The sequence below is a fragment of the Danio rerio genome, chromosome 14 (assembly GCF_049306965.1).
Source record: "Danio rerio strain Tuebingen ecotype United States chromosome 14, GRCz12tu, whole genome shotgun sequence".
In the NCBI taxonomy this organism is placed as follows: domain Eukaryota; kingdom Metazoa; phylum Chordata; class Actinopteri; order Cypriniformes; family Danionidae; genus Danio; species Danio rerio.
Genome location: NC_133189.1, coordinates 24,815,367 through 24,842,085, shown reverse-complemented (window position 1 = coordinate 24,842,085; position 26,719 = coordinate 24,815,367). Strand labels below are relative to the sequence as shown.

The 26,719-nt window shown below is 32.8% G+C and overlaps 1 protein-coding gene across 1 annotated transcript in view; it reads right to left on the bottom strand.

The window, feature by feature from the left end:
- The window catches only part of aff2 (AF4/FMR2 family, member 2), a 408,814-nt gene that overhangs the window by 154,599 nt on the left and 227,496 nt on the right, over positions 1–26,719 (bottom strand). Inside the window, exon 4 of the mRNA XM_002664383.7 lies at positions 9,063–9,107. Coding sequence (XP_002664429.3) covers positions 9,063–9,107 — 45 coding nt within the window. The remainder of the gene's footprint in view (positions 1–9,062; positions 9,108–26,719) is intronic.

Genomic DNA, 26,719 nt, shown 5'->3' with positions numbered 1-26,719 from the left:
TTATCTGGTTATGTGGGTGTGTTTAATGTATAAACTTACTAAACATAATTGTATGTGCATATAGCACAAAAACACAAAAGAAATGTACAAATTCATAATCATTAGCCACCAACATAAAATGAAGCACACATTTGTACAGTAAGCATGTTTAATGCATGCCTTGGCATTTTCATCCAGCTGTGCTATTTTTATGGCTTGTCCCAAAATGTGCATAAAAATATGCTAATAGAAACAAAGCCAGTGTAAATGAAGGTCCAAAACCTCCTTGTTTATTTATTTATTTATTTGTTTGTTTGTTTGTATGTTTGTTTATTTATTTTTATGTTATTGTCTATTGCTTTTATTGTCCACACATGTGGAAATTTTTCATTGGTCACAAATACAAACACAATTACACTGACCAAAACACAAAAATGTCCTGCCTGCATTACCAACCCATCATTTTGGCTGTAGAACCAGAAATAAAGCTCTAATTAGATACATAAATACATTGAAATAATACAACAGTTAATGTCACAACATGTAAACTACTATAGACCATTTTAATGTAGTGATGTCATTGGCCCATGGACTTTTCCTGCTTGATGTCAAACACAATTGTAACAAGAGGCAATTCAATCCTAACTTCCTAATCCTAACTAATCTTTTTAACGGAGCTCTGCAATTAACAACACACTATAACCTTCATTTACCTTTAGCTATACATGCCGTGTACAAAATAATGACAATTTAAAGCAATGCGTTTGCTACTTTTGTACTTTTTGTCTTATTAAAAAGTGAAATCACTGTCCATTCAGAGAATCCTCTTTTCCTTTTCTTCCATGTGTTCACAGAAACCTAAAGCTTTGCTATTTTCCTTTCTGTCTGTTGCGGCATTCTCTCATTGTGTGCAAGATTCAATGTGATTACAATCATTTAATTCAGCAATTTATTTTTTAAAAGTAAATTAATTAAACTAAAAAAGTAACTTGCATTACTTTTTTAAATAACTTTATTATTACTTAATTTTGAAAAATAATGCACTACTTTACTCATTACTTAGAAAAGTAATATTATTACGTACAACTTGCATTACTTGCATTACACCTAATACTGGTCATTTGTTCAATAAAGTAATAGCAGACAGTAAGAAAGATTTCTTCAAAAATATTAGTTTTTTCAATGGGTACTCTGTATTGTCTATCAAAGGGGAGCTTTTCAAATTCATAATAAAGAGGATGAGTGGAGTCTTAATCTATTTGTGAGGCTTTCCGTCTCTCATTTGTATACAGCTCCACAAGCGGCATCATTTGTCATCTAATGCAAAATGCTTCTTCCCTTCTCTGTTACACACAGAAGCTTGACAGACAGGAAGATCTCAGTCCACATGACACAGCGTGTTAAGTGTTTAAAGTGTGTCTGCATGCTCTCATCTGATTTCCACATGCCTCACAGTCATATGTCACGCTGCACAACTATTCATGATCTGCTCAAGATTTGCCAGATCAACACACACTGCATTAACTCACAGTATGAAGTTTAAATATTGTTTGTATGTAAGAAATATAAACTAATTAAACCAAAGAACTTTAACCCAGCCTATTATCGTCATCATTTCTTCTCAATGATTCAGCAAATTAATATATTCTTAGCCGCTTTAACATCCAGCTGCATTCAACTAAAGCTGCAAATCTGTTCAACCTGGCTCAGTTCAGGATGTTTTATGACCCTGAGGTTATGTAATGGGAATGTGTGCATGAGCCTGGATCAGGATTTTCTGCTGTCTGGAATACGTGCTGATGGCTTAGTCTTTTTTTTCCTCCATGGAGAATCGAATTGCTTCTTGGTCCTCTTTGAGAACAGGAGATAAATGGGCTGATGGGCCTTTGATGAAGCATTTGCTGGCTTTCAAGAGAACGAGGGATTGCGCTACTGCATGTTCTGCATAGTTCTGAGAAGTTTTGATGTAGTAAAACTCAAAAAAAAAAAAAAAAAAAAAAAACGAGGAAGGCAAATATAAATAACAAAATAAAAGTAAAACAGTAAACAACACAAAAAAGTTAAATATTTCACAGACATAATATTTCAGAATAAATAAATTAATAAATTAATTAATAATGCATTAATAAATAAATAAATACATTTCTTTATTATATGAATTACTATTATTTTATATTATTTGACCAATCATATGAATGATATGTGTAATTATGCAGCTTATTGAGGAGAGGTTATTTATAACTTTTCCAACCAAAAATGTCTGATGTTCTTTTTTGAAAATATTGATAACAACAGAGGTTTATTCATTTAAAATAATAAAAACCTCTGCAATAAACATTGCAGTGTATTACACACATACGGCGTCCACTCGAAACCAAATGTTTACTGACTTTCACAAGATCAAATTTACTTTGCATGGCTTATAAGAAACAGAAAAACTGGCTGCTGTTTTGTTACACAAAGGGATATAAAGTCGAAGTCAGAATTATTAGCCCCCTTTGATTTTTTTTCTTCTTTTTTAAATGTTTCACAAATGATGTTTAGCAGAACAAGGACATTTCCACAGTATGTTTGATAATATTTTTTCTGGACAAAGTCTTATTTGGTTTATTTCGGCTAGACTAAAAGCTATTTTCACATTTTTAAAAAACATTTTAAGGTCAAAATGTTTAGCCCTTTTAAGCTATATATTTTATTCCATAGAACAAACCATAATAATACAACAACTTGCCTAATTACCCTAACCTGCCAAGTTACCCTAATTAACCTAGTTAAGCCTTTAAAGCCTAGTTAGTCACTTTAAGCTGTGTAGAAGTGTCTTGAAAACTTTCTAGTGAAATGTTATTTACTTTCATCATGGCAAAGATAAAATAAATCAATTATTAGAAATGAGTTATGAAAACTATTATGTTTAGAAATGTGTTGAAAAAACTTCTCTCTGTTAAACAGAAATCAGGGGAAAAAATAAACGGGGAAGGTATTAGTTCTGACTTAAACAGTCAATGCAAAATTACAAATTTCATAATTGACTCTTGCAGAGGTCTCAGGAAAACAGTACTGTTCCAAAAACAGAAAAGATCCAATGACCAAATAAAAACATTAATAAATAAAAACCCACACGTGTGCATAAATAATCTACTCTGCCTGACACATTCAGCAAAAAGCCAAAAACTTATTTCCTTTTATTGCACAAAAGTATATCTTGTTTTTTGTTGTTGTGCATAATAACAGAAACATTGCTCACGGCAGGTGATCTCATAAAAAACTGTTTCTAAAATTTATTGTTGAATGCATCGGGTTTGTTAAAAAGGTGCCTCTTTGATGGCTGCATGGGTGAAGCTTGAAAGGAGATGAATTTTGAGATGTAACTTCTCTCAGAGAGTTTACCGAGCTGACAGTCTCAGCATGCTACCATCCCGCCTTCCTCTCGCAATTCATCAGCTTTAAAGCGCTTCTGCCAAAAAAATATTACAGCTAAAACACAAATCTGAAAAGATACACTACTCAACCTCATTAATTGACAAAACTGAATGTCCTGACCCACGCTAGCTGCTTTCATAAGAGCTATTTAGAAACAATATTCAGATTTCTCTCATCTGCTTTCTCTAGTGAATAAAAGAAACTTTCTAGCATAAAACGTAATTTCAAGGAAACGTCTATATAAAGCAGCTAATAAATCTGAAAACCTTCCCCTTTTATTCACTTTTTTGCTGGTTATGTAGTTATCAAGGTTGCGCACATGTATCTCTGCTTTCTAAATCCATTTAATACATGTTAAGTACTATAGGCAGCTCAGGCACATGAAAAGAGTGCATTGATATGTGAAAGAGGTAACATTTTTGCTAAATAATGTCTTGATTCTTGGAAGTTTTGTTTATACACATCTATGGGACAAAATTAAGAGACTAAAATTCTCTGCATGTACTGGATTTACAACACAATCTCACAGTAATTCATAACTTTATTTATTTCCTAATTTGTAGGAATTCTAATTTGTACAATTTAGTATGATTTGCTCATCGCTTAATGACGGTTGGGTTTAGGGGTGTGGTTGGGTGTCATGCATTTTTTTTTTAAATCATACATTTGACTACCATTAAACTGACAAAACGTAAAATACTTATGTTTTTTCATGAGATCAGGCTGGGATTTACTACAGTACATGTATTTGAGTAAAAAATTACTTGGATAGTTTACCCTAAAAGGAAAATGTACTCACATTTTACTCACCCTTAAATGGTACCAAACCATTATGAGTTTCTTTCTAACACAAATGAAGATGTTTTGAGGAAAAAAGCAGACTCCTATGTAGTAAAAGCAAATACTATGAAAGTCACTGGTTACCGGTTTCAAGATTTCTTCAAAATATCTTCTTTTGTGTTTAACAGATGATTGAAAGCCATTGAAGGACGAGTTAATGAAGCGTTCAGGTGCAAAAACCTCTAAATGTCGTCTAAAAATTTTCTTCTAAAGTGAGCATTTTTATCAGGCTCCTGTGTGTATGTTCAGTAATATTACTTTTAATGCACATAAGCACATAATAAGTCCTTTTTATCATCTGTAAAGTAAAATATCTCAACATAAACAAAAGAGGCTGAGAAAAGGGCCATCCATCCATCCATCCATCCATACGTTCATCTGGTAATTCTTATTAACTGATATTAAGCCCAGTATCATCATGTGCATAACAAGGAATACTGCAGTTTTACTGAATTTAATGTTAATTTCAGTCTAAAAACGGCAGTAAATTTTTAGCCCGATTTCAGGAGGAAAAGTAACTATTTTATGTTTTGTCAGTTTGGTGGCTAACTCGTATGTATTCATACAAGTTTAGTAGAACAAAAATGTACGATTTTAAAAAGGATGCGTGGCACCTAACTAAATTGTACAAATGAGATTGTACAAATTCCTAGGAATTAGACATTTTGGGCTTTATTTTAACAATCTAGGCGCAAAGTCTAAAAAGCATGGTGCAAACGCATTAAGAAATTGTCCGAATCCACTTTTGCTATTTTAAGGATGGAAAAATACGCTCTACGCTCTGGCACATGGTCTAACAGTGTTGTGCTTATTCCCTTAATGAGTTGTGGGTGTGTTTTGAACATAACGTGCATTAAACCACTCAGAGTCTCCTCTCCCATTCCCTTTAATGCTGTGTTCACACAAGACATAGAAGGAGCGTCAAGCGCGAGGGATTTACATGTTGAGTCATAGCAAACACACAAATAGACATCCTGCAGTGCGTTACGCGCGAATGGCGCAGCACGAAATCTGCGAATGGCGCGGTGCAAATGGCGTGGCACGGATTGAGCATTTTGCGAGTTCGAATATCTAAATTTCAGCAGACATTCGCACCGCATTAACCAATCAGGAGCTTGCTCTTGTAGGGGCATGATTGTGACCTAGCGCCTGTTGTTGGTGTCCTGGGGGAAAATCCTCCTGCACACACCGACAACAGTTCATCAAACTGGGCTCGGCTCAGTCAGAAGCCTCTATCGTCCAGGTTAAGTTCCTGGAGGAGTTTATGAGTTCACAGAGCTGGATGCACCTCTGAAAGGATCTAGTGGAGTCAGACACAGCCCTAAACGTAGCGACATTGTTTTTCAGCCTTCATAAAGCACATTCATGTATAATGCTGATATTTCTTAATAAAATCCATGTTCGCCATTTAGCAATGAAGCAAGAGTCAACCGGCAGATCAAGCTGCAAGTAAACTCAAATATTCACATGGATATTTACGTGCAAATAGCACAATTTATCCCTGCGTTCCGTGTCTGGTGTGAACATAGCATAAGAGTCAATTGTCTCGTGCCATGGCACATTTGCTATTTACATGGCAGACTTTAGTAAGTGGAAAAACTGAATTGAAAAACTAAATCCTTAACAACGCGAGAAAACGAATAAAGATAAAGATAGAGCCTCCTTCATTCTGCCTCTTACTCTTTATTTTACTCCTTTATTTTCGTGGATATGGAAACAGTGATGTATGCACTCCACTGAAAACTTTTATTTTTGGCTACAAAAAACACCACTGTTTTACAATGACTTGCCAGTTTACTCTAAATTACTTAGTTAACCTAATTAACCTAGTTAAGCCTTTAAATTGCACTTAAAGCTGAATACTAGTATCTTGAAAACTTTTTTTATTAAAATGTTATGTACTTTCATCATGCAAAAATAATATAAATCAGTTATTAGAAATTAATTATTCAAACTATTATGTTAAGAAAAGTGTTAAAACTATTCTGACTTCAACTGTAAGTGCACTTTTCAGGTTTTGCAGTAAATTACCAAGTCAGAAAGAAGACAATGACTTTTCTAGATGCTTGTTTCCCCTTGCAAACAGCTTTATACCTGTACCTGTACTGTATGCAGTGGAACCATCTTTGTAATCAATTATATACAAGTTAAAATACATTACAGAAGTTACACAAGTTCTCATCATGAAAAATGACTAATATTCAAAAGAGATCATTACTGATGAAGCTCTTTCGCAATATTAATTGATGTTTTTTGTTCCTCTCTATTAGCCAGCACTTATTCATTATGACATCAGTGAGACTCTTAAATGGATTTCCCCACGTCATGAATACGGAATGCGTATTGAGTCCTTGGAGATGAAGCGAAACACGTCCTCATTCATGAGTCACGTCTGAGTCGACATGAGAGCAGCTCAAGTGTGAGCGACTACAGTGGCTCCTCTGAGCAAACCCACCATGCACTTCAGCAGACACATGTACTCTGGGTTGCCCTGGCAACATGTGCTCTGACAGAATACAGGATGTGCTAACAGAGTCAGTCGACTGCACCTCACTTAGACGGATATCTGTGGTGGCATGTCTTAACATCACACACATACAATCCAGGCTTATAGAAATACATGGTATTCTTGCATATTATGTCGCTTCTTGTGTGTTTTGGAGCATTTTCCAATTGAAATGTCCTGTGAGTGGTGCTAAAAAGTGTTGTTGATTTACTCCACACAAATAAATGGGACTGTTGCTATGTTTTTATTGGCTCATGCATGTACCATAGCAGTTTGGCTATCAAATGTACAAAACGGGTGCTAAAACGTAATACTTTTTCATTATTTCATTCATACTAAACACAGAGGGCGCTATTGTGCAAAATGTGCTTAAGTGGGACTCACTGGAGTAATAAAACATTCGATTTTGAACACAAAAGAAGATATGCTGAAGAATGCTGGGGGAAAAGAAACAACCATTAGCATCTAAAGTATTTTGTGTTTCAAAACTATGGATGTCAATAGCTGCTTTTCTGGACATTCTTTAAAATATCTTGTTTTTTGTTCAACAAAAGTAAAAAAAAAAAAAAAAAAAAAAACATGAGCTGCTTCTCAAATGGCACACTATACACTATGCATTATGTACTCATGCACTTACACACTGAACCGCATAGAATATGTATGTAGTGTAGTCCCAAATGGAGCATTAATGTTTTTTTACTAAGCAGAAGGTTTTTTTTCAAACCGTTTCCCTGATGACGGTTGCCAAATCAGTGAAATAAACGACCAAACTATCAAATACCTGCCATGAGTATAACCTCATTCATCGGAAGGTGCTATAATCACTCTCGTAGGAGAATTTTGCTTTCACCATCAAAAATAAATAAAGATATCCAACTCATACGCCTGATAGCTCCATCCGCTACGTTAGCAAAATTGCGATCGTTGAGTGTGTGAAGTGTCCATCATTACAAACTTCATTTTACCGGCTGAATGAGTGCATCATCTGGGTAATTAAAGTGCACTTATTATTTGTAGGCTCACAGTGTGAATGCACTATTTATAACTATTTATAACGCACTAACTTACACTATAAGTATAAGTGTAAGTATAAGTTTAACTTATACTTATATTTAAGTATAAGTATGCATAAGTACAGTATGCGATTTGGGATGCAGCTATTTAGTCATTCTGTAGAGGCAGAACAATCAACGCAAACTGGAACCTCATATTTATAAAAAAAATTGGATGAGTGTAAAATCTGGATTTCACCATTTCCAGATGGAAAAAGCTCTTGGGTAAAAAATGTTCCTTACAAACTTATTTTTGTCACATGATAGCAGACCACTGTAATCCAAAATTGTGGGTCCACATGCAACCGGAGCTCTCAATGTGAGAAAATGGAAACAAAACTTTTGTTGCAGCACATTTATAAACACAACACTGATGAACCATGTCTCCAAACAATTCTTTTTTATCCACTTGTTTTGGCAACACAACGTGGTGTCTCTCCGCCATCTGAACACTGTAACAGGTAAAAACTTTGAAGCTATCGAGCAAATTAATGAAGTTACATCTTATTTACAATAGAATACGCAGATTGGGTCAAACCAAGTCTTTCTCATGAATTAATGCTGAAAACTCAAAGACGTCACGTTGTACCGGCCAGTAAAGACATCAAGTCTCCACGCTGGAATTTACACAATACTCTCATAGGCGTGACGTAGCTCCAAAATTTATTTTCAAACCGCGTTTGCTTGAAACAATGCAGAAACAACAAATTTCACTTTTTAGTGAAATAAGTGTCCTAATAGTGTTTTTAGCAACGTGAAAAATATGACTGTCAACATCTCAAAAAATTTATTTTGGTGTTTTGTGACCCTTTAAACAACTTTTAGGAATGAGAGATTTAGACACCATAAAAATATCACTGACTAATTTTTAAATATCTCCTTAGAAAAAAAAACACAAATATATAAATAAATTCAATCCAGCTAAAATCAAATTAAACACTATGATTCCGAGAGCCAAGGCTCTAATGAGCATCTAAAAATAAAACATTGCAAGCATTCCGTTTAAAACAATACTACAAGTGACAGTCTTCTTTTCACTGCCCTCACCATGTAAGAGTGAATTCTAAAAGGTACATTCTATAACAATGGGCCCATCAGTCATAATGGGCTTCTCTTTAAAAGCACAGCCTTATTCTCATGACAGTGAAGTGGCATTGTGTGTAAAATGCTGCTGTGCAGGCGACCAGATGTAATTAGTGTGCTAGGAGAAAAAAAAAAATAAAAAAAATAAATAAATAAAAACAAGAAGAGAGAGTCAAACTCACCCGCAGAATTTCCTCCACACAGTTGGAGTCGTTGGGCAAGCTGACCTGTGGAGAAATAGAGAAGAAATCTCTCATTAAAATGAATACTACCAATGTGTGACTAAAAGAGAGAGTTACAGAATGCTTGCTCTAGCGAAAGCAACCAAAAAAAAAAAGAGAGAAAAATCGTAAATTATTCACTTTTGTGGAAAGACGCAATTAAATGTTTTCTACATTTTCAAAAAAGCCAGTACACAGCTTTGCTTGCTGCTTACACAGACAACTGACTTGAAATTAGAAAGTGATCATGTGACTTTAGTACAAAGACATCTGACTCCAACACAGACTGACACTGTAAAAAAAAACTGCTAAAATGTAATACAGCCTGCACAAAAGCTAGAAATCTGAAATCATCAGTAAAAAAAATAATAGAGGCAATAACTGTATCTGCAAAACCAACAACAACACCAAAATATTTATAATGTTAATTTTTTTTGGGTAATACAGTGGAGAAAAACATAAATGTATTAAGAAAAGTTATTTTATGATGGCATATTAAATAGCTGCAAATAACTACAGTAAGCCTAGAAACAATTGTGTCAAAATCAGAGATCCAAAACTTCAAATTTACTCTGTAAACTGTAAAAAAAATTATATTTGTTAAATTACAGTTTCCATATTTTGTGAAGTGTTTTCAGTTTATGTTTGTGAATTGCATTATAGAATGTTGATCTCTGCTCAGTCAACTTTCAATGCTGAAAATTCAATTCAGTTTAACAAAGTGACTTTTATTGACATTTTAGTAGTTTTAAATATTATAAATGTATAAGAAATAATATATAGAGAAATATGTCTGTTAAATAACAGAAAAAGCATTGGTAGTTTAAGTACCATAGGAAGGCTTTTGTAGCATAATATACAACACCAGCCGAGAAAATGTATTACTTTAAACTATTAAAAATGTTAATAAAAGTCTCCTTTTCAAACGTTTTAAGGTTAAACGTTGTTGGAAGAAAAATCAAGGTCCAATAATGCAATTCAAAGCATAAATAAACAAGGAAAAATAAATAAATAAATAAATAAACAAATAAACACTCATGTATCAAACTCATGGATATTTTTAAAGTGTAGTCATAACCAGAAATTGCCTTAAAATGAATAAACGATTGATTGAATGAATGAATGATCGGATTAATGAATGAACGGAAGGATGAATTTAAATAAATAAATAAATAATGCATAAATGAATGAATGCTTGAATGAATGAATAAATGAATAAATAAATAAATAAATTTTCCAAAAAAATAAAAAAAATGGTTGAATGATCAGATTAATGAATGAACGGAAGGATGAATTAAAATAAATAAATAAATAAATAATGAATAAATGAATGAATGCATGAATGAATAAATGAATGAATGAATGAATTAATAAACTAACTATCATTTGTCCATTAAATGATTTGTTAACATCATCTATCAATCTATTTATTAATTAATGACACATAGACATAAATGAGCCAAAATAAAGGAATGCATAACATTAATAAATGACTTTAGAGTATGTATCGGTTTAGATGGGAGGAAATGAAGAGATACTTTTATGCTTTATATATTTAAGGAAGGGCAGCGTAAGTGCTAAAGTGCTAAACTAAAGTGTCCAAAGCACCCCCAATGCCAAAAAATACAACATTTTTTTTCTCTACCAAAATGGGAATGCTCCAGTTCAGTCTGATACAGAACAGGCGAGGTGTGAACATGTCCAAAATGAGCTCTCTCAGAAGTCATCATCACATTTCTACCTGTCTTCTTTTTTGAGAACAGCTCTCCAAGTATGAGCTGTTTTCTAAATTTTGGAAACGAGCTAAACGCTTCTTGCCAGAGTTGGAATGCGCAAACGCACATCCCTCCAGACACCTTTGAAGATTGATTAGTTGTGAGATGACATCATAATCGAGTGTCTCAGAAGAGGACAGTCTTGGATAATGGAGGCCCTCGCTTTTCACACCAGCGCTTCTCAAACACGGGCTGGGAATTGGATAATCACCGGCTTGCATCTGAGCATCATAAGGCATGGAAATGTCAGCGAGTAAAGCATCTAACCACAATGATTCACCGACACTTAACAGACAGAAGATGAGAATACTAATTAAGGGCTAGCGAGGCCTCTGTTGACTAATAGCCTGCAATTGGCACAACATAAGAGACCAAAAGGATGATTATAATTGCTAATTCATTGCACAGTAAATCATAGATGTCCCCTAGAATTAACTAGTTCATCTTCTCAAGCTTTTCTTTCTTTTTTTTTTTCCCAGTAATGAAAAAATATGAATACAGATTGGACACGGAAAGCTTTAAGCACTCTTTGTGATTCTCTGTTGAATAGAGAGGTTTACATATTCATATCCAGACAATCATTTAAATAACATCTACAGTATTTTAGATTCTGCCTCTTAGACTTTGGAGAGAAAAACCACTGTCTGGCCACAAAACACACACATGCATAAAAGCATGCATGTACACACACACAAAAAAAAAAAGAGAGAGAATGAATAAATAGTTATAAATATATGTATATATATATATATATATATATATATATATATATATATATATATATATATATATATATATATATATATATATATATATATATGTATGTATTACATTTACATTTATTCATTTAGCATTTTTTTATGATTTTATTCATGTCGCATACAAATGTGGTGAAATAAGATCTTTAGATGTCTCTGCCACTAAACTGTTGTTATTATAAAAGAAATACATATTGAAACCAGTTTTTGATACTTAATAATTTGTAATACATTTTTCTGAAGATTTTTTTTTTAGCAAAATTCTAAATATTTATTAGAAACAAGACTTTTTTTGTGGCATTATAAATATCTCTAGTTACTTTTCTTCACTTGAATGTATCCTCACTGAAAATGATTATATATATTATATACAAATATACACTGGGTGTTTTCCAGAGTTGGGTTGCAGCTGGAAAGGCATCCACTTTATAAAACATTTGCTGGATATGCTGGCGGTTCATTTTCGTGTGGCAACCCCTGATTAATAAAGGAACGAAGCCGAAAAGAAAATGAATGATGACACATATACACTAAAAATGAACCATGGTGAAGTTTATCATTAACTGTTTGCAGTGGTGTAAAGTAACAAATTACAAAACTCAAACTACTGATATTAAGTAGTTTTTCTCAGGAATTGTAATTTACTAAGAAGCTTTAAAAATGTGTACTTTTATCTATCCTTGAGCACATCTTTAGTGCAGTATTGGTATTTTTACTCCACTTCTCTCCTTCAACTTGCAGTCACTACTTTATTATTTCTTGGTTAGAAAAATTTGTTCTATTAATTCTGTCCAATCAAATCACACATAGAAGGTAAATCACATCCTAATAAACTACTTCAAGACATGGACGCTTTATGCATGCAGCAAACTGTTTGGAAGCATTAAAAGTGTCCAAAAAAAGATTTCCAAAATCTTTACAGGCATTGACCCAGAGACATATGTTTACTGTATGATGACCGAAAAGGACTTAAACACCACAATGGCATAAGATGTCAACATGTCGTCAGATTGACATTGTACCACAAATCGTGCGGACATTGCATTTTGTTTGAAAATGAAAATCGGGTTGACAACAGAACCCAAAGTCAGGCTGACATCAATGTCCAACGTCCAACCTAAAATCAACCAAATATCATCGTCTACTGATGTTACAGCTTGATGTTGTGTTGACTTTACCACTATGATCAGATGTTGGAGTTAAGTTACCATATCTGATGAATAAACGTCAGTATTTGACATCAGTATGATGTTGGTTTAAGATGTTGACTCGACTCTGAATTTTGATCAACCTTATTTGATGTCGTTATTGGACATCAAAACAATTTTGTCCTTAGACACTGGCTAGACATCAAATTTTGGTCACCTGACATCACAACCTAAATCTACACTAATATTAACGTCTTTTGATGTTGTGTGCCTGCTGAGCAAAAACTAAATGCACTACAGAATGTTACGTCTACACACATCCCCAAACTACATGTAAATGCATCAGCTTTTTACAGCATAATACTCACTACTGAAAGTTCTTGAGCACTATTAAAAGGTCTTTTTACTTATACTTTGAGAAATATTTACAAAAGACACTTTTACTCTACTTGCACTACATTTTTAGGCAAGTAATGGTGCTTTTACTTGAGCATCATATTTCAGTTCTCTTTCCACCACTGACTGTTTGTAACCTTTAAATTTTATTTAATTTTTAAATATAAGTCAGATTCGTTAAAAACAATCTTAATCCATTACAATCAAATTGAAGCAGCTTCATCTTACAATTGATTAAATCTAATGTGCTTTAAATTAATACGAATAATTTAAAACACAACAGAGTTGATATCATTACATTCATTTTATTCTTATTCATTTTGTTTATGTCATTTATTCATTTTCATTTCGGTTTAGTCCCTTCATCAATCTGGGGTTGCCCCAGCGTAATGAACCGCCAACTAATCTAGCAAATGTATCACAGCAGATGCCTTTCCAATTGCAATCCCACACTGGGAAACACCCATACACTCTCATTCACACACACATACACTACAGACAATTAAGCTCGCCCAATTCACCAATACCGCATGTCCTTGGACTGTGGGGGAAACCTGAGCACCCGGAAGAAACCCACATAAACGAACATGTCTGGTTGACATTGAAATTTGCCACAAAAATGTGTTCTTTCATTGCATAATGAACTGTATGAGTATATTATGACCTCCATTAAAAGTATTATTCAGGACTATCACGACAATCACTGTGGTCTTTAGGAGACCGAGAGTGACATTATTACCCTCGCGCTGTCAGTCTGTATAGTGACATCACCTCACTACAGGCATTGCATGGAATGAACTCACACTGTAAAGGTCAGCAGCCCAAGGGGGGAAATTCGTTCACACGTGAGTGCCAAACCACAACATGCTGCTTAATTCTGACTGCAGCGTCACTGAGACAGTTAACCCAGACAGATCAATACGTCTCTCACATTACACAGTGAAGCATCACCTCTTTTCTCTGTGTCTGAAATGGTTCATACAAGGATCGGGTTTCTCTATTTTATTTGGTCAGGTGGCGCTCTCTGTTGCGATTAGTTGACCAGCTGAACAGAACTGGAATGTCTTGGGTTAAACTAACCAACCCAGGCTCATTCTGATTACGTACACCTGTCGCCCTGTAGCATTCATTTTAAGGATGAAATGAAGCCATACGAAGCTCTGGCTACATAATTTGTGTTCTCCAGTAATATATATATGGCTACGCTGTCAGAATGAGACTATTTTAACCCTATGCTAACCCTTAAAAGGAATATAAAAATAAAATGAATCATAACACAAACCGAGGTAACACTTTACTTGAAGCCACTTGAATAAAACAAAATAAGGGGGAATATTTAAAAAATAAAATAAAATCAAAGGGGGGTAATAATTTTGACTTCAACTGTGTATATTATACGTACATTAAATGTAGATACTGTACATTATACATTACTATATATATATATATATTCATTATACTCATTTTTTTTTTTACATAGCTACAGTATTACAAGCTAAAATTAAGTCGTTAAAATGTAATTAAACGTTAATGAGAGTTAAAAAATATTTGATGACACTTTTAATGACACATTTTAATGACAAATACAGTTTGTTCCCCTGAAAACAAGATAAGAAAAATATTTATGGCACAATTATAATGCCTCATTACAATCATGTTTATGGCCAATATAGGACAAGTTATGCTATCTCAATAATGTCAAGTAGTCATAACAAACAATATCATCTTTGCATTTAAAATGACACAACTGAGCTAAGGACACATTTTAACAATTGTCATAAGCATGCATACAATCTCATTCACATGATTATAAAGGTTTCAAGTTTCTTATGAACCCCATTTAAGTAAAGTGTTACTCAGTAGAACATATACTTCACAATACTGATTATGTTTCTGCCATCTTCCATGCCCAATATCCCTGAAGATGCCACCCTGAGCAGTGGAGTCGGACAGGCCATTGTAAACACAGCTCACAGACATAAACTTCCTGTTTGCTCAGGGCCAGCACATAATATCCTGTTCCCATAGAAACCGAATGTTGGAGCTCAGCCGCACTAATCAGATGTTGCTCTGCCATTGTCCTGCTTTGCTCTGATATTAAGAGTGTGGCGGAGAGAGCCCATTCCTCTGACATGCCAGTTCATTTCTCCGTTACCTGTGGTGAACCCCATTTCGGTTCCAGTCGTGACACTAAAAGGTGCTTTGCGGTACGCTCTGAATGCAAACCTCGCTCTTATTGCCTCTGGCCTGACAGAAAATGTCAGTGATATGAAGGAGGACTCGTTCCCGCTGCTAAGTTGTTTATGCCAGGAAAAAAGTCTTTTATTTTTGTTCAAGAGCAACTCAATGTTGCACTCTCTCTTACCAAAATTCCTCCAAAATAGAGCAATTTGGAAAACGTTACAACAAATTTAATGGCAGTGAGCAAGAGCTTGGACATTAAAAGTGTCGTTAAGAGCTTTTGGGGAGGGCAAATTGCTTTTATAATCATGTAATGCGTATATTTAGAGGCCCACAGAGAAGCAGAGAGAGTCACCCGTGTACTTCATATCACCCCATGATTTGCAGGGAAATGGCGGGAAAAAGGGACCGTCCAGCTGAGATCTTATTTCCACGTTTCAGCAGGGAAGCTCTCAGTACTTGGGGATACAATGAGATTGAATGGGTTTTCAAATGATTTCCGTGCGACAGGCAATATCCCATCGTGAATCAAAAAAGCTTCTCGGGTTAAGATTATTGTGAAGTCAAATATTGCAATGCCACAAAGCCAAAAGAAATGTCTGAAATATTTGAAATATCAAACTGTTTTTTTTTTTTTTGTTTTTTTTTGGCCTACTTTGTATATCTTTGTAGATCTACTGTATGTGTATTATCATGCAGACAGTTTTTACTTCAAGAAAAGTGGGTAAATTGTCTAAATAAAATGTAAAAATATGGGTGTAATGACATGCCGTCAACAATCACAGAATATATAACAGATGTAACAGATTTATTTAAGGACAATTAAAAAAAACATTCTCATTATAACCTGTAATTATCATAAACACTGTATATATATATATATATATATATAGAGAGAGAGAGAGAGAGAGAGAGAGAGAGAGAGAGAGAGAGAGAGAGAGAGAGAGAGAGAGAGAGAGAGAGAGAGAGAGAGAGAGTATATACAAAGTAGAAAAACTCCAATAAAGGTAGGTATTACCATTTATAATACTATAGTAATTTATAGCAAAGGGGAATATTTAAGAATAAGCATTATATTGTATTACATATTTACAACTATTCATTAATGAATTACACTACATAATGTAGTAGTATTAGTATCATGAACTAATAGTAATTACCATAGTATATTTTAGCCTTTACTAAAGTAAACGTGGGTTTCCCAAAACCATCGTTAGACAACTAAGGTCGCAAGTTCCATTGTTACAAACATAGTTTGTTGATTTGTCGTTTCCCAAATCCGTCGCTCCAACAAACATTTGCAAACTGTGTCGCAAACTTGAGCACTCGCAACTACAGCTCTGGAGTTCTGTGTTCTATTCCCACTTCTCCCCCCTATGCCCTTTTCATTTTACATTCAAACATTTTAACATTCAAAGTTGGAATTATTAAAAATAAAAAGCATTAAGGTCATCTCTCTTAGGTGTAATTTGCTTTCAAACTATTTTTACAGTTCAGTTTTATCGAACTTCATGTTTACAATTGTGTTCTTTTCGCAGTGCACTTTTAAAACATTGATGTCATTTTGAACACAGCCTCATGGGGAAAGCTATAGATGACCTTTTACATAAAAGCGGAATTTATATTGCGTCTCCAAAGCTTGTGAAAACAAAAAGCATACGTTAATTATTTTAATTTATAGTGGGTTATTTATTAAGTATTTGTACTGTAAATGACAAATTGTAAAAGTAGACTTTTTTAAAAATCTAAAATAAATAAACAATATGCTACTTTTTCAATAATAATAATAATAATAATAATAATAATTTGTATTATTATTATCATCATCATAATCATTACTATTATTATTAAAGTTAGATTTTTTATTTCTAATAAATAATTAATATTACATTTCATTTTATAATAAATAGCCTCGTTATTTGTTTATTTATATGATGTTAGAATACCTGTTAGCTTTTGTAAATGATATGTTTTAGAATAGAATATGTAATGTTCAACTTTTCAATAATATTAGTAACGCAAACATAGTCCCAATGTGCCATTTTCATATATTTCAGTTAATATGGAAAGCAAGTGCATGTTTTTACCAAATCTAATATTGAATTTTATTTTAAATGTGTTTGCATGTAAAACAATATAATTTGCACAAAGAAATGATGGGTTTTTCACGGCTTAACTATCATAGTTAAGGAGGCTTAACTATCATATTTTTCGTTTGGGAAAAAAAAACTATGTAGTGACAAGTGTTTCCCAAAACCCATAGTTTCCCTTTCCCAGATCCATCGCTTGAACCACGTTAGTTATAATGTAAAACGCCTATACTGATGCTCTAAACTGGGTAGAGTAACTACTTCTTAAGAGAGTTACGTCGTTGTTTGGTAAACACACCCCTCACCAAGAGGTGGCAGTAACGCCAAATCCCTGCCACCATATTTTTTTTTTACTTTTATCACCATATTTACTTTTATCGGCTAGACACCGGCCTCACACCTCCGTGAATGTCAGTGCCGGCACTTAATAATCTGTGATCGGTAAATGTAGCTTGTGTGGACGCTACTGCGCAACTTGCTTAATAAAATAGCTGAGCTACAGAAAAGCTACGGATTCAGAAAATAGCGACACTACCGCCAAGCTACTAAGAAATGTAGTTAAGCTAGTAGCATCACTGGTAACTAACAACTGCAATTAAGTACTGTAACTAACCAACCAAAGTCAACTAACTAACTAACCAACTAACTAACTAACTAACTAACTAACTAACTAACTAACTAACTAACTAACTAACTAACTAACTAACTAACTAACTAACTAACATCAAGCAATCAATCAATTAGGATACGGTCTAATCTATAGAGTATTTGACTACTTTACTAAATATATAAATATTTAATAAAATAGTGACTTTCATGAAATGTCTCTGTGTATGGATTTATCCAAATGTAACAGATGAGTAATATTCACAGTAGACAACATCAAATTCACTGTAAAATGTAGCAACTGACAATTTTAATTAGTAAACACGATTAATTTTTAGTTTTCCATCTCAAACCTGAAGAGGATAAATGTTAAATCTGTGTATGAAAGAACAAGATGTTTGGCATGAATAAATTCAAATGTGAAAATTGGATGCAGCCTCGTCTCTTTCAAATCCATGTTTTAAAGCGACACTCGCACATACGGAACAAAGAAAAGTGTGAAGAAAACGAGTGATCTAGTCGGCATTGCCAGCTTTAATCACAGTGAATCACTTCAGTCTCATTTTTTTTTTTTCCAGAACAAATTTAGCATGATGTCTTCCTGTCTTCTTCTTACAGGAAAAAAAGAACTTTTTAATTGGCAGATACAAAGATCACTGGAAGTGTCACTAATTTCTGTGAATTTCTTTTTTCGGCTCGACTGTAGAGAACGGAGGAGGTGTCAGTCACGTCGTTCTGCACGACTGCCGAATTTTTTCAGCAAGAGAGCAGAACCTATTCCTTTGAATTATCGGAGGATCCGCAGGAATAACGCGGTGACAATTACTGGGTCAGGAGCGTGTTTTTACTCTGAAATAGCTGTTCAGAGAGAGTCTGCATCAGCAACAGATAAAATGTATTAGTCTGTTTCTTAAAGGAAAAGGAAGGAGGGGAAAAAAGTCTGGTATTGACGTGGGGAACTGCTTCGAAGCACTCAAATAGCGTTTAAGATGTGGAAGAGTGGCTCTGGGAGTAAACAGGCAGATTTGAAAAGCAAAATGAGAGAAGCTGAAAGACAGACCGAGCCTGTATAAGCGGCTGACAGTGGATTGAGGAATAAACAAGGAAAGGCGGATGATGGATGACAAGAAAAAAGCACACAGAGCTGACGGTGACGGTATGCATGAATATACTCATATCTAGATATGGATGAGTGGGCAGATGAGATGGGAGAAGTTAAGATCTCTCCCATACTGTGTCACAAGATCTCTGAGAAACAAGTCAATTTTGAGTGCGTGTCTATGCAGGATAGCACAGATTGGTTGAGGCCAAACTGGAGATGTGCCAAATGAAAAAGCAATGGCCGGTGTCCAATGCACAAATCCAAAAAGAGCATAGGGAAGAGAAATTCCAAAACAAGCAGAATGGAAGATTAAAGCAACAACAATTATGAGAAGCTGACCTCACCCAAAGTTGCTTTCTTAAGAAATGTAAACTTTGATATCATGATAATTGGTGCGATTGTTTTTTTATCAGAAAATGTGATATTGTTGATTAATGGTTACTTAGTGGTTGATAATCGTTAGTTGTAGTTCTAATTTCGTACAATTCCCATGCCAACAAGGCAATCCTACTTTTTTTTTTTTTCGATAGCAATACTGTAAAAATGTGCAACCATAGTAATTACAGCCATGAAAAAAAGAAATACATGTTATTTATATACAATTGAAGTCATTAGTAATTATTAGCCCCCGTTTGAATTGCATTTTTTTATATATATATTTCCTAAATGATGTTTAGCAGAGCAAGAATATTTTTACAGTATGTTTGATAATATATATATTTTTTTCCCTGGATAAAGTCTTATTTATTTTATTTTGGCTAGAATAAACAGTTTTTAATAAAAAAAAAAAAAATAAAAAAAAAACATTTTAAGGTCAAAATTATTAGCCCCTTCAAGCTATTTATATATATATATATATTTATATATATATATATATATATATATATATATATATATATATATATATATATATATATATATATATATTTTTTTTTTTTTTTTTTTTTTTTTTCAATAGTCTGTCATTATATAAATACTTGCCTAATTACCCTAACCTGCCTAGTTAACCTAATTAAGTCTTTAAATGTCACTTTAAAAATACCTAGTCAAATATTATTTACAGTCATCATGGTAAAGATAAAATAAATGTTCATAAAAATTAGTTATTAAACAGAAATTTCTCCGTTAAACAGAAATAGGGCTAATAATTCAGGGGGGCTAATAATTCAGATTTTTTAGGTGCAAAAAAGTGCCATCTGAAATGTCTATTGACATGAGGATTTTTCTCAGACTCCTATGTTTATGTTAAGTTATTTCATTTTAAACCATAAAACTGAATTTACTGAACCCGCAAACAGGAACCTGATAAATACACAATTTTTTTGAAGATTTTAAATGGCCTTTAGAGGTTTTTGCATCTAAATATACTGTATATATCGCCACCTTGGATTATACGGTTCTATCTGTGTCCCCAATGATTTTGAGATATCAAGTTTTTTTGCATTTCATATAGCAAACAAAATGTGTATAACAGTTCTCTTTCATACGTTAACATTACAGAAACCTTAATGTACTCTAAATGTAAATAATCTAAATTCTCTTAAACTTGCAAGTTGGGGTAAAAAGAACAGTGCAAATGTAGATAGAACCTTCTAATTCTAAAAAGTAATTTTGCACTTGGAATTATAAGGTTCTATCTGGCAGGTCATTAAATAAAGCATTACTTTCCAAGAAATAAAATCAGCCTGTCTATTGATTTAATAAAAAAAATGGTGTTGTAACAACATGTTGATGTTTGAGAGTTATTTATTTATTTATTTATTTTCTTTTTCCATAAAATTTGTTTAATGTTTTAGAATGAATATTTGTTATTATTCAAATTAAGCATACAAGGCTGTGCTGAATATTTTGTCCAGTGCAGATGTTAATTTTATTTAATTAATATAGTCATATTTATTGAATTATATGCTTTATATGAATTATTGAGGTATATTTATTGAATTATATGCCCCATGAATTAAGTTTGCCCATCAAGTCATAATTTTAAATTTAAAAACTTTAAAAGAAAACAGACTATGAGCACATGAGTTTATTAAACACTGAAAAATGTTTTGCTGACTATATGTACACAAATAAATATTTTACATTTAGTATATGACTTTTGAAAATAATAGTTTCCTTTTTAAAAATTAACATTTTATCTTAATGTCAAAAAATGCTTCTAAATCATTACATTTACACACATTTTTTTTCAGTTTTAGAGTTCTTCTAAATTTTGTGTGGTGTGACGACATTATTTAGTCAACTCTGATTTTGTGTTTCTTTCTAGTCTTTCCCACTGTCAATGGATCAGTCGGGTGAAATGACAAAGAAAGCTGATCTTGATCAGTCCTCATGCATGCATTTGAAATGCTGATTGGCTCTCAGAAAAAACTTTAGCCACACTAGAGTTCAACTTTGTAAATAAAACCTTTTTTTGTTTTTGAAATAAAAAGTCTTAAAATGTAAAAAAAATAAAAAAATAAAAAAACATCTCATTATGTAAATAAGTTGTCATTCAATAAGAATATGTGAATAACTCAATTTTGACAAAAAAGTCAGATAGAACCTTATAATTCTAAGGTGATGATATATTATTACATTATAAAATTAATAAGAAAGCAACTTTGATAGCATAAAACATTGAATAAGATAAAATAGATAAAATTAAAAACAAAATCCATGGTTTCATATAACAGTTCATGCTTAATCAAATAAATCAGTAATAAATGATTTCATAAAACAATCTATGTAGCTAAAAACAACAAATGTTGACGTAAAACAATGATGTTAAAACGTTGTGTGTTTTTATAAAACAAGATTGTGTGAACAAAAACTAATCAAATCAAAAATCCAAACAAAGCAGTCTATGTCTGTATAAATCAATCCATGTTGAACAAAACAAACCATGTTTCCATGCATGCAGAACAAACTAAAAACAAATAAATAATTATATAAACAAAAAGAGTCAATGTTTTGAATAAAATCACTTTTCTAAACAAACAAAAGGCAAAACTATTTATTTTTTTTAAGTCAGACACTCAATGGCATGAACCAACATTTTTTTTTCCAATTAATCAATTCAATCTTGTATAAAACACAAACGTTTTAACTGAAAATTGAGAATTAAATCACGATTTACAATTATTTATAATTGTAAACACATTCACCGCTATGAAACAGTACAGTGAGCCATATTTCTCCGCTCCTGTGCGAATACAAAAAAAAATGTGACTGCAAGGGACTGTCAGACTGAAAAAAAAAATTAAAAATACATAAAACACAAAGGCGGTAAAATCACGAGGAGGGTTTGTTTGCCACGCAAATGGAGATGTGCGTCTCTGGAAGGCTGTCAGCCAGTCTTTGATCTGTCATGTGTAATGGAGTCTTTGAGCTGAGAAGACAGACAAGCGAGAGAGACAAAGAAAGCAGGTTCACGCTCTCTGGCTTCTCAACCCGTCCCATCATACATGATTTAGTGTGACCAGACCAAATGTAGTTGTTAAGGAGGCACCTTCACACGGGTTTAGACCACAAGGGGCAGCCGCTGGATGTGTTGACAAAACCAGTTCTGCACTTGGATAATATAATGCAATCTCTTTCAAGTTTCTTCAAGGGCTCCCCGTGCTAGAAGACACAGCCTCGAGAAGCCCATTCAATATTCAAGACGTCTCTCGACAGCGTCTGCCTTTTGTAGACACCTTAACATCTGCTATTCTGCTCTGCTCTTGTATATGCACTGTATTAAAGAGAACGGTACAAGGTGTGACATTCAATAGCATTCCAAGTTTGAGTGATTGAATATAAAGATTCATCTTTCAGACCAAAATTCTTTGACATGCGCTTGGCGGATGCTGGAGTGACTCTGCTGAATACTAGGAGATGCGCATTTTGGTTTTGTTGACTGATAAAGTCAGTTGTGGATTCAAGGTGGGATGGTGGGGTGAATTGATGCTCTTTTTTATACTATTAGTTGATTTTAGAATGCATAAAAAGGCAATTCTGAATTTAAATACAATTATAACATGAAAGAAATGTATAAAGTTTTTAATTCATTAAAAAAACAGTCAGAGCGATCTCCCTGCCTAAAATAAAAAGGCAGAACATGCTATATTAAATGAGCACTAGTCTCAGGGTTTCTGTAGGTATCAGTAAGTCAAATTTAAGACATTTTAAGACCTTTTCAAGACCATCAAGAATGACATTTCAGACATATATAGGACTAAACACTAAGGGCCCTATCATACACCTGACACAATGTGGTGCAAGGCGCGGTGCAATTGTTGTTTGCTAGTTTCAGCTTGGTGCAAGAGTTGTTTTGACGTTTTGTGCCACGCGGTTTACTTATTTGCGCTCATATACACCCATAGGTGTATTGGTCTACAAAAGAAAGGCATTCTGAGGTGCATTGCTATTTTGAAAAACTAAAATAGATTTTTCAAAAGACCAGAACAAAGCCGGTCTATTGTCCAGCGCAGAACGCGTTAGTTGTGCGCCTCGCTTACACACTGCCTAATACACACAAGAGAGCAATAATCAAATATCTTTACATATGAAAAATAATAAAAATATTAAGGATATAAATAGGATATAATAAGGATATATATATATATATATATATATATATATATATATATATATATATATATATATATATATATATATATGATATAAATCTAAATTATTAAAGTATTACGAAACATAATATTTTCTAGCCTACATAAATTTAAAAACCTTACATTAATGCCTTCTTCATCTCGGGAAGCTTTTTCAGTTTATTCGTGACAATTTGGTTTTGTATAATGTTATTATTATTAGCAGTATTATTTATTATATCCATATTTATATTTGTTTTATTAAAAACAAGCTTAGATTTGCCCACCTGTCAGGTTTCAGACCATATGGGCATAGCATGTGTATTTGGATAGAACTGAATTTAGAAATAGTTTTGAAACAAATCTTTGCGCTTAAACAAAAATGAATTATACATAGGCTATATGATGTCTGTGCGTACAAGGTTTCCGTATCCATGAGAGCGAAAGTGAAATTAGATAATGCGAGGCCTTATCTCTTATTCTCGTGCTGCAGATGCTCTGTTTAACTGTTTTCTTGCAAGTGAAACGCTCAGTTTTTCACTTACAAAGTCGTCATGTAAATAGCAAATACACTATAACGCGACGCAACTGACTCTTAAAAGGGAATGGGAGACGAGACTCTGATGGGTTTATTCTTAAAACAAACCTAAAACTCATTAAGAAAATAAGCTTAACCCTTTTAGACCAAGCGCCATGGTGCAAAGCGGATTTTTCCATCCTTATATTAGCAAAAGTTGATTCTGATACGGCCTGAATGCGTTTGAACTTTGCACATGTATCGTCAAAATAGAGCCCTAAGAGTTTTTATAATGGCCAAGCAGAAAATAAATAAATAAATAAATAAATAAAACTAATTGTCATATCAAAAAACTAATTCTAATTAAGTATTTCTAAGCCACATATTTCAAATAATGTATCAAAATAAACAGACTAGTTGTACACTGTACACACATTTTTCAACATTTAAAAGGCGTTTTGCTAAAAGAGATGTACTGTTGGTCATTGGGTGTTTGTTGGATCAACTGGGTAGGGGTTAATAAACAATATTAAGTCCTGTTTAAAATTGTTTAAGACCAACAAGTATTCAGTGAATTTAAAACTTTTTATGGCTTAAAATTTTGTTTTCGACTTTTAAGACATTCTAAGACCCCACTCACACCCCGAGTATTTAGTTAATTGTTGAATGAAATTGTTAATTAGTAATTAATTATGAAATAACTAGTAACATATTACGCTTTATGAACATAATGAAATGTTGAATTTGATTACAATTACAATAGTTAATTACAGTGAAACTATGAACATGTTTCCAATTTTTCCAAAGTAAAATAATTTTTGGTTTAATGGTTATATAGCAAACAAGTAAAAATAAAAAATGTAAAAATTAATGCAATGCAATTTTATTGAAATAAATACATGCTTTACGCCTAGACAACTCCATGTTTTTATAAAATAATCCAAATTAATAACAGTTACATTCAATTCAATTAAAAGCATGTGTTATACATGGCTAAAAAACTATAAATCTTCTAAAAAAATATATAAATAAATAAAAATAAAAATCCGGTGCTCCGGATTTCCCCATAGTCCAAAGACGCAAGATACAGTTGAATTGAAAAAGCTAAATAGGCCGTAGTGTATGTGTCTGAATGCAAGAGTGTGTGGGGGTTTCCCATTGTTGGGTTGCGCCTGAAAGGACATCTGCTTCATAAAACATATACTGGATAAATTGGAAGTTCATTCCACTGTGGAGACTCCTGATTAATAAAAGGACTGAGCCAAAAAAAAAAAAAAAAAGGAATGAGAAAATGATAAAAAATTAAGAACAACAAGACAATATTTCAGAATTTAAAGCTTAGGCCTAAAATTGTGTTTTTAGACTTTTTAAGACCCCACGAACACCCTGAGTTTTTAGTTATTTGTTAAATGAAATTATTAATTAGTAATTAATTATGAAATACTATGAAGAATTACTTACATAATAATTAATGACATATTATAGACAATTACAGTGACTTGAAACTATGAATATGTTTCCAATTTTTTTCAAAATAAAATTATTTTTGGTTTTAAGGTTATATAGCAAACAAATAAGTAATAAGTAAATAAACAGAAAAAATAAAATTAATAGTTAAAAAATAAATAAATAAATACATGCTTTAAATCTATAAGAAAAATACATGTTTTTTAAATAAAACAATCCATTTTAATAACGGTGACAGTCAAAATATAAATATAAATCATGCAAAGTGTTACACAGGGCAAAAAAAAAAAAAGAATCTCATATTTTTATATTTTGAACAAATTTGAACTTTAAGCATAATTCAGCAGCATGCAGTATAAAGCAAATAAAAGAATATGTGTAAAAACAAAAAGAAAATTACAAAAAACAAAACTATATGTGGGTCGAAAAAAAAAAAAAAAAAAGAGTACAACAGTTTTAGAAGGTAAGGTGATACAATATGTCCTGCTGCTCCAATACATTTGTAGTATTGCATTTATTCAAGAATGTCACAAGTACCATTTAAAGTTGAGGTCAGAATTATTAGCCCCCCTGAATTATTAGAACCCTTGTTTATTTTCCCTAAATTTTTTCAACACATTTCTAAACTTAAAAGTTTTAATAAGTCATTTCTAATTACTGATTTATTTCATCTTTGACATAATGACAGTTCATAATATTTTACAAGATATTTCAAGACACTTCTATACAGCTTCAAGTGCTGGATAAGTTGGCGGTTCATTCTGCTGTGGCGACCTCGGATTAATAAAGGGACTAAGGCCGACTAGGTTAATTAGGTTAACTAGGCAGATTAGGTTAATTAGGCAAGTTAGTGTATAATGATGGTTTGTTCTGTAGACTATCATAAAAAATAGCTTAAAGGGGGTAATCATTTTTTCTTTAAATGGTGTTTAAAAATTAATAACTGCTTTTATTTTAGCCGAATAAAAAAAACAAATATGATTTTCTCCAGAAGACAAAAATAA